Genomic DNA, 9,736 nt, shown 5'->3' on the forward strand with positions numbered 1-9,736 from the left:
CTTTCACAATGGGCTTTACTGCTAGTATATATATATATATATTTTTTTTTTTTAAATAGAGACCCTTTAGGGCAGGGGTGTCGAACTCATTTGTTATGGGGGCTGGATCTGACATAAATGAGACCTTGTTGGGCCGGGCCATGTTGTGTGTCATGAAAGGTAATGCCAGGGAGCGGAGATATGAACTTTATAAAAGGACACAAACACAAAGGTTTTTTTTTTTTAACTTAAAATAAAAATCATGCTTAAAACATTAGCACTCTTGCAATATTTTGTTTATTCCACAGTGTCTGATAACTGACACCCCTCGCTCTGAATTATTGCATCAAAATGTCTGTGCTGTTGCAATCTTGAGTATGCTGTTCAGGTGTGTATCTGTAAGCTGCAAACCTTCAATGATGCAGCAGCAGCAGAACTGGAAGAAGAAGCAGAAGACAGCCAGTTCCACTGCGGGCCTGATAGAAGACCTCTGGGGGCCTCATCTGGCCCCTGGGCCACATGTTCAACACCCCTGCTGTAGGGGTTTTCAAGGCAAGAGATGAGCACGGATGGTTTGCCGTTGCCTGCCTCTGTGTCGTGACCTAGGACTTCCTTGGTAGTCTCCCAAGTACCAACCAGGACCAACCCTACTTAGCTTCTAAGCTCTGATGGGAATTCTGGCTAATCTATGTTATTAGGGCAGCTACCAAGGTGGATTTACACAGCATCAACAATGTCCTGACCTGGATAACCCAGATCTCAGAAGCTAAGCAGGGTTGGCCCTCGTTAGTACTTGGTTGGGAGCAGGGCTCTTTTAGTAGAAAAAGCCCAGCAGGAACTCATTAGCATAATAGGCCACACCCAACAGCAGGAACTCATTAGCATATTGGGCCACACTCTGACAGCACAGCTCATTAGCACATTAGGCCACACCCCCATGTTTGTTGTTGTTGTTCAGTCGCACAGTCGAGTCCGACTCTTCGCGACCCCATGGACCAGCTCCCGCCAGGCCCTCCTGTCTTCCGCTGTCCTCTGAAGTTGGCTCAATTTCATGTTCGTTGCGTCGATGACACTGTCCAACCATCTCATCCTTTGCCGTCCCCGTCTTCTTTGACCTTCAATCTTTCCCAGCATCAGGGTCTTCTCCAGTGAGGGCTCCCTTCTCATTGGGTGGCCAAAGGATTTGAGCTTCAGTTTCATTATCTGGCCTTCCAGGGAACAGTCAGGGTTGATTTCTTTTAGGATTGACTGATTTGATACCAGAAGTATAGTCATCCAGCCACACCCACCTTTTGCTTGTTGTTCTGTTTACCTTGTTTGTTGTCAAAACCCAGGGCCTTTTTTTGCAGCAGGAACTCCTTTGCATGTTAGGCCACACACCCCTAATGTAGCCAATCCTAATGCGTTCCTGCTGTTGGGCGTGGTCTATTATGCTAATGAGTTCCTGCTGGGCGTGGCCAACTCGGGAGCCAGCCGGAACTCCGTTCCTGTGTGTTCCTGCCCAAAAATAGCCCTGGTTGGGAGACCACAAAGGAAGCCCAGGGTTGCAGTGCAGAGTCAGGCAGTGGCAAACTAGTTCTGCACAACTGTTGCCTTCAGAACCCTACCGGATTGCTGTAGGTCAGCTGTGACTTGATGGCAAGAAATAACTTTTTAAAAAACCAATGCAATAAGTAGGATAATACACCAACTAAGTAATGAACAGGGCTACACCTGCAGAATTTTGAAACAGAGCTTGTGGCTTAAACAAAGCGTACATGTTGAACGTCACAATGCAGAATGTGGTAGGACGTCAGCAGAAATACAATGCGTTTCCCTTCCCCAGTCTGTTACAAGAGAGCTCCGTTTCCTTCTGAACAGTTCTGCTTTACGTGCTTTGCAAAACGCTAGGAGTGTGGGGAGGCTTCCTGGCCTGGCCTCCTTGGGCCAGCCCTCCACGGTATGGGGGCCACCACTCCCCCGCCCCCGCTGCAAACCCCCTTGCTCCTTCACAAGGCTGTTGCTCCCTTACAGGTCCGGGTCTCCGTGAACGGCCAGGAAGTGCTGGCTGAGAAAGTGGGGACGTTACGGGGCTGGTGGGAAGCCACTAGTTTCCAGCTGGAGCGGCTGCAAGCCAACCCCGAATGCGTGGCCCAAGAGGAGGCGGGACTGGCCAAGCGCACTGAACCGACCTTCATCATGACCTTTAACCCCCAGGAGGAGCTTCCTCTCTTGCAGGAAATAGGTATGAGAGTGGACGGTGGGAAAGGGGGCACTCAGGTCTCGGAAGTTAAGCAGAGACGGCCCTAGCTAGTATTTGGAAGGGCGACCTCCAAGGAATACCAGGGTCATGTCGCAGAGGTAGGCGATGGCAAACCACCTCTGAACCGTCTCTTGCTTCCAAAATAAGTCTCGCTCACCACCTAGTGGTGCATAACAATAAAAGAGCTAGAACTTTTGGCTGTCATACACTCTTAGGATCTCCTGGCTTTACTACACACAGTGCCATACAATAATAATAATAAGACCATTGTTATTATTGGTCCATCAAGGCCAGTGTTGTCTGGTCAGCAGCGGCTCTTCAGGATTTCAGGCAGAGGTCCTTTCACATCACCTCCTGCCTGGTCCTTTTTAACTGGGACCTTCTGCAAGCCAAATGGATGCTCTTCCACTGAGCCACGGCCCCTTGATTCCAAGAAGGGATGACTGTGTCACAGTATCTAGGAACCTCTCTGTTCTAACCTCTTCTCCCTCCCACAGCCCTGCCTGCCCCCCGTGTCGCTGTGCTTCGGGAAGAAGGGAGCAACGGGGACCGTGAAATGGTGACTGCTTTCCTCATGGCCGGGTTTCAGGTGAGCTGGGCACCGTGGGTGTGGTCGAAACGCCCCAACCGGCTCTCAGGAACATAACCTGGGGGAGTTTTGGACTGTTTCTCCTTCCCGTTCGGAATCTAGAATCGTGTTCTGGGCAACGCTCCCTCTAAGCCGTGGAGTCTTGTGAGCAAAATTTCTGCCTTTGTGAGCGACTGGCATGAAAGTTGTGAGCACGCGATTTGGCTGCAGAAATTAGCTTGCTCCGGAGCCCTCCCTTCCTGAGCTGAGACAAAAATGTGTGAGCCGGAGGCTAAAAAACTGTGAGCTAGCTCACACTAACTCGGCTTAGAGGGAACACTGGTCCTGGGCCTTTTTATTCCCCTGTGAGATGCAACCTGCTTGCAATAGTGCTTGATTCAAATACGGCTGGTTCTCGCAGCGTGGCAGTGACCACTGCCACCTCACCCCATGTATTTCTTGGTTGGAGAGCCAGTGTGGTGTACTAGTGATTCAGAACGGCGGACTCTGATCTGGAGAACCGGGTTTGATTCCCCACTCTTCCACATGAAGCCTGCTGGGTGACCTTGGGCCAGTCACGGTTCTCTCTCGGAACTCTCTCAGACCCCCCTGCCTCTCTGTTGTGGGGAGAGGAAGAGAAGGCAATTGTAAGCTGCTCTGAGACTCCTTAAGGTATAGAAAAAGTGGCCTCTTCATCCTCTTCTTGATGTAGTTGGCCCCTAACTTTACTGTGTCAGAAACAGACAATTAGTTGTGACATCTTTGCAAAGGTCTTTTGTTGTTGTTGGGATTTTCTTGCTGGAGGCCACACGAGACAGGGCCTTTTCAGTGGCCGCCCCACAATTATAGAGCCACCTCCTCGGGGTTGTGTGCCTTGCCCCCTTCATTTTCAATCTTTCGGAGGCAGCTGAAGGTGGCTTTCTATAGGACTGCATTTGACTCATTCACTTAACAGTTCTGAACTGTTTTTACCTTTTGTTTTGGTTGATGTATTCTATGTATTTTTTATCTATATCGCAAGCCGCCCAGCTCCATAGGGAAGAAAGGGAGCCAATAAATGTTTTAAACCAATAAAATCCAGGATAAATGCCCACCATTTGGAACATAGCTAAAACGTCCACTTTAATGTGTCCACATTTTAAAGAAGCTTAACTCTACTTCTGTGCCATACATATTTCCCTTTGTACAAATAATATCTGCTTCTTTGATTGGAGCGGCCTTCTTCCTGATCGGACCGTCAGTCCGTCAAGGTCATTTTTGTCTACTCAGACCAAGGTTCCCTCTAAGCTGTGGAGTCTTCTGAGCAAAAAATTCTACCCTGGGAGCTACTGGCATTAAAGTGGTGAGCAAGCAATTGGGCGACTGCATCAATCAGTTTTCTCTGGAGCCCTCCTTCCTGAGCTAAAACAAAAATGTGTGAGCCGGGGGCTAAAAAACCGTGAGCTAGCTCACACTAACTCAGCTTAGGGGGGACACTGACTCAGACCGGCAGCAGCTCTCCAGGGTCTCAGGCAGAGGTCTTTCACGACACCTGCCACCTGATCCTCTTAACTGGAGATGTTTGGAATTGAACCTGTGTGACCTTCTGCACGCCAAGTAGATGCTCTGCCACTGAGCCACGGCCCCGTCTCCATCGTCTTGTCTTTTCCCCCAAAAAAACAATTTATTAGGATATATTATTAGTTCAAAGATACAACATATTATTTTGGTTATACATCCCTTCTTCCCCCCCCCCCCCTTTCTGGCTTCCCACAGTGCTCCAACCATTTCTTAGTTCTTTTCTATTTTCCACTTATCTTTTAGTCATACTCTACCGGTAACGCTTCTCGCTACTAGTATTTTCTCTTAATTAACTTTCGTCTAATAACATTATTGAGCTGCGGTGGCTCAAGTGGTTAAGACGCTGAACTGCAGGCTGTGGAAGGTCGGTAGTTCAGTAGTTCGAGACCCAGGGGTGCCGCGTGACGGAGTGAGCTCCCGTCTCTAGTTTCAGCTCCTGCCAACCTAGCAGTTCGAAAGAAAGAAATTGCAAGTAGATAAATAGGGACCACTTCGGTGGGAAGGTAACAGCGTTCCATGCGCCTTGGTGTTTAGTCATGCCGGCCACATGACCACGGAAACGTCTTCGGACAGCGCTGGCTCTTCGGCTTTGAAACGGAGATGAGCACCGCAACCCTAGAGTCGGACTTGACTGGCTTTCGAGCAAGGGAACCTTTACCTTTACCTTTAATAACATTAACTTTTCAATAATTGTCAAAGCAAATTAAATTGTCCTTTACATCCCAATATTTTTCTAGATACTCTTTAAAGCCTTTCCAATCTGCATAGAATTCTTCAGCCTCCAGGTTCTTTAGTTTCCTTGTCATTTTGTCCATTTCAACCATGAATATAAATTTCCGGGATTCTGTCTTGTTTCCATTGTCTTGTCTTGAAGTCCCTGGAACGAAGGGGGAGTGGTGGAACTGGGGTGGCTTTCAGACCACGGGTATGAAGGTGAAGTGAAGAGTTTGTGCGTGTGTCCTAAAGACCAGGGAGCTTCAGAGTTCATCTCTAACCATCAGACGTTCTCCGCAAGGCCAGTTTGCTTCCTTATTTAAACCATCTCTTCCTCTTTCACCCCGTTGGTTCCTCATTTGCAGGTCTGGGACCTCAACATGGAGGACCTCTGCTCAGGCGAGATAGCGCTGGACTCCTTCCGAGGCCTGGTCTTCGTCGGAGGGTTCAGCTACGCCGATGTGTTGGGCTCGGCCAAAGGTGAGGAGGACCTTTGCCCTTTCTCTGCGGTGATCCGACCCTCAACCTTGCCTAGAGATGTAAAATTTCCGGAAATTTTGAAGCTCGGAAAAAAACCCGGGTTTTTTCCCCGTTTTTTTCCCGGGAAAAAATGGAAATTTTTGGAAAAATTGAAAAAAATGCTACATTAGCATTTCTTTTGTCTTTTCTAGTTTGAAAGTCATTCTGTTACTTTAGGAACATAAAATATGACTATGGACATTTTTACTTGGCATGAAATTGTCACAACTAGCATATTAAAAATATAGCGTATCCAAACAGTTATTACAAACAGAGTACCCGCCCACATGTAAAAACAAAATTGAAACCTTTTTATTTTCTTCTGACAATAGCACCTCCTAAAGGAAGAAATGCATCTTGTTCTTGCATTGGAGAGTTCAGTTTGTAACCTAGGACTTGCTTGTCCTCAGTGCACAGAAATTACATCAATCTGATACCATATATATATATATATATATATCAGAAATGATTTGGAAAATATTTGAACACCTTGTCTTAAAATATTTTATTCATCATGTTAAAATAAAACGTTCCATAATCATTTTTTTTTCTTTTCTTTTTTCAATTTTTCCAATTTTTCGGAAAAAAACAAAAAGGCTTCAGGAAAAAAACAGGGAAAAAAACCATGGGGTTTTTCCGAATTTTTCCAGTTTTTTTTCCGGGCCTTCACATCTCTAGCCTTGCCTCTTCTTTTTGAAACCTCCTGACCTCTGCGTAGCGGGGAGTGGGACAAACGGAGGGTCGTTTTCAGCCTGTCTCCATGGGATTCTGTTTTGTGAGGTTTCCCAGAAGTGGATGGGATCCCCTGGTCTGGATGGCCCAGGCTAACTTGGCCTCCTCAGATCTCAGAAGCTGAGCAGGGTCAGCCTTGGTCAGTACCCGGATGGGAGACCGTCGAGGAAGCCCAGAGTGTCTCTCTACGCAACGCCAGGCAACAGCAAACCAGTCTGAGCATCTCTCGCCTTGAAAACCCTACAGAGCTGCCACAAGTTGGCCGCCCCTTGATGGCACTACCCACCTCTACCATTTAGACCAGAGGTGTCAAACTCGTTTGTTACGAGAGCCGGATCTGACATGAATGTCCCTTTGTCGGGCCGGGCCATGTGTGCCATAAAACATAATGCCAGGTACTGGAGGTATAAACTTTATAAAGGACAGCAGCTGGTAAGCTCCGAGTGGGTGTATCCTCACTGCAAGGGCTCTTGGGCTGGGAGGAGGGGTGCAAAGGGGTGCACCCCTCCTCCCCCCTTTGCACATGGACTGGAGACCCAGCCGTGCAGCACTGGGCAGACGGTCCCACACTGCTTCACTGCTGCAGACGAGGTTGTTTCACTGCGCTGAAGCCACAATCAGAGTGACTCCGCCCACTCCCGCCCCGAACAATCTCCTGCTCCCTCCCTTGCACTAGTTGCTCGTGGGCTGCATAAGAGCCCTGAACGGGCCGCTTTCGGCCCCCGGGCCTTATGTTTGACACCTCTGATTTAGACAGTCAGTGTTGGATGAGACAGGCCGGACCAGCAAAGGAGGTTGTTACCTGATCACTGTTTTTAATGTCCGTGTTTGACTCTAGGCTGGGCTGCTTCGGTGACCTTCAACCCCCGAGCGCGGGCTCAGTTCCAGGCCTTCCACCGCCGCAGAGACACCTTCAGCCTGGGCGTGTGCAACGGCTGCCAGCTGATGGCCTTGCTCGGTTGGGTGGGGGCCGAAAGCCCGGAGGCCGAAGCTGAAGCAGGTAAGAGAAGGTTCTCCCTGATGGACGCAGACACCAGCCAGCTCTCCCGGGGGCTTGCGCTGAGGGGGGGGGGGCGCGAATCCTGCCTCGTGGACTTTCAGTGAACCTCTGGTCTGGCTGTTTGTAGGTGGCTCACTCAAACCAGGGCTACTGCTGAGCCCCAACACTTCTGGCCGCTTTGAATCGCGTTTTGTGATGACGAACATTGAGGAAAGTCCGGCGCTGATGCTGCGGGGCATGGCCGGTTCTACCCTGGGCATCTGGGTGGCTCACGGAGAAGGTAATTATTCTTGGAGGGACGGGCCTACTGCTACTGGATTCAGAAAGCCCCTGGGTGTAGGATCCGGCCTTGCGTGTAAGTTTCTTTGTTGTGCCAACCGGCGTTCCCTCTAAGCTGAGTTAGTGTGAGCCAGCTCACGGTTTTTTAAGCCCCCGGCTCACACACTTTTGCCTTAGTTCAGGAAAGATGGCTCCAGAGCAAGCTAATTTATGCAGCAGCCAAATCGCTCGCTCACAACTTTCATGCCACTAGTTCACAAAGTAGAATTTTTGTTCTTAGGACTCCGAAGCTTAGAGGGAGTATTGGTGCCAACAGTAGTGGCCCCTGACCTTTCTTGGTCTGAGAATACTGTTGACCAGCCAATACAGAGAGGCAATAATAATAGTAATAATAATAATAGTTGTTGTTGTTATTGTTATTATTTAACTTTCTGGATCATCCAATCCCTGAATACACAAGGCTCTGGCCAATTTACAACAGGTTAAAAACAATATAAAATTACATATTAAAATCAACAGTCAGTTAATCCTAATTTAATAGTCTCCATATGGCGTCCACCATTTAGTTCAAAACCTACTCTGGGCTGTTCTTCTATCTCATGGGCAGGTTAAGGAGGAGGCCGAAGCGGGCAGAACGGAAGACCAGAGGGTGCCGGCTGTGATGGGAAACCGTCACTGTCCTTGACCAAAAGCCTGGCGGAACATCTCTGCCTTACAGGCAGTGTTCCCTATAAGATGAGTTAGTGTGAGCTAGCTCACAGCTTTTTAGCCTCCGGCTCACACATTTTTGCCTTAGCTCAGGAAGGATGGCTCCAGAGCACACCAATTTATGCAGGAGCCAAATCGCTCGCGCACAACATTAATGCCAGTAGCTCACAAAGTAGAATTTTTGCTCACAGGACTCCACAGCTTAGAGGGAACCTTGCTTACAGGCCCTGCGGAATTGCATTAAGTCCCGCAGGGCCCTGATGGAAGTTGGCAGAGAGTTCCCACTAGGTCGGAGCCAGGGCCGAAAGAGCCCCGGCTCTGGTAGAGAACAGCCGGATATCTTTATAAATAAAAATACGAATATTTCTGCAGTCCTACTCCCCTGGCAGCGGTTTCCACAGTGTAGTGGTTCTCACATCTGCTTTACACGCAGAAGGTCCGGGATTCAAGCCCCAGTGGAAGCATTAGGCTCTTTCGATGGAAGAGGCAGTGGCTCAGTGGTGGAGCACCTCCAGATGGTCCCAGGTTCGATCCCCAGCATCCCCAGTTAAAGGGACCAGAGAGGAGGTGATGGGAAAGACCTCCACGGGAATCCCGGAGAGCTGCTGCCAGCCTGACTAGACAATACTGACCTTGATAGACCTTAGGAGTCTGACTCCGCATCAGGCAGGTTTCAAGTGTTCTGAACTCATAGCATCATGTAGGTAACTCCTGCTTCTTCCAAGAACGATTTCACCCCACCTGTAGTTCCCCCACTCTCCTGGATTCCATGAGGACTTCCTCACGCCAAGCACGTGGGACTTGGGGAGTGCCCGTGGCCCGGTGGTAGAGCCTCTACTTTGCATGCAAAAAGGCCCAGTGTTCAGTCAGCAGCATTCCCTGCTAAAGGGACCAGGCAGTAGGTGCTGTGAAAGAGCTTCACCTGAGGCCTTGGAGAACTGCTGCCACCAGTCTGAGTAGACAGGACTGACCTTGATGGACCAAGGGTCGGACTCAGTAGAAGGCAGCTTGTATGTGTGTTCATCCGGTGCCTTTCTCCTCCAATCAGGTCGGATGCAGTTCCGTTCCGCTGAAATCCTGGCTCGCCTGCGGTCTGCACGTCTGGTCCCGCTACGCTATGTGGACGATCAGGGGCTGCCAACTGAGGAGTACCCTCTGAATCCCAATGGATCTCCACTGGGCATTGCAGGCGTCTGTTCCCCTGACGGACGCCACTTGGCCATGATGCCTCACCCTGAGCGCTGCATCCTTCCCTGGCAGTGGCCCTGGATGCCGAGCTCTTGGCGCCAGTCCCTGAAGGTTTCCCCCTGGCTACGCATGTTCCAGAATGCTTGCGAGTGGTGCTTGCGGTATCCTGAAGGCCAGCCTTGACCACACCTTTCCAAGAAATCTTCACCTTTCATTGTTGCCCTTATACACCTCCTCAAATAAGCTG

The 9,736-nt window shown here is 49.5% G+C and overlaps 1 protein-coding gene across 1 annotated transcript in view; it reads left to right on the plus strand.

Moving 5' to 3' along the window:
• Nucleotides 1-9,730, plus strand: part of PFAS (phosphoribosylformylglycinamidine synthase) — a 46,531-nt gene extending 36,801 nt beyond the window's left edge. The window contains exons 24-29 of the mRNA XM_015420451.1: nt 1,993-2,203; nt 2,719-2,810; nt 5,429-5,543; nt 7,153-7,314; nt 7,442-7,594; nt 9,350-9,730. Of these exons, the coding sequence (XP_015275937.1) occupies nt 1,993-2,203; nt 2,719-2,810; nt 5,429-5,543; nt 7,153-7,314; nt 7,442-7,594; nt 9,350-9,672 (1,056 nt within the window). The 3' untranslated portion in view covers nt 9,673-9,730. The remainder of the gene's footprint in view (nt 1-1,992; nt 2,204-2,718; nt 2,811-5,428; nt 5,544-7,152; nt 7,315-7,441; nt 7,595-9,349) is intronic.
• The last annotated feature ends 6 nt before the right edge of the window (nt 9,731-9,736 follow it).

Source organism: Gekko japonicus, unplaced genomic scaffold (assembly GCF_001447785.1).
Source record: "Gekko japonicus isolate JY-2015 unplaced genomic scaffold, Gekko_japonicus_V1.1 scaffold441, whole genome shotgun sequence".
Taxonomy (NCBI): domain Eukaryota; kingdom Metazoa; phylum Chordata; class Lepidosauria; order Squamata; family Gekkonidae; genus Gekko; species Gekko japonicus.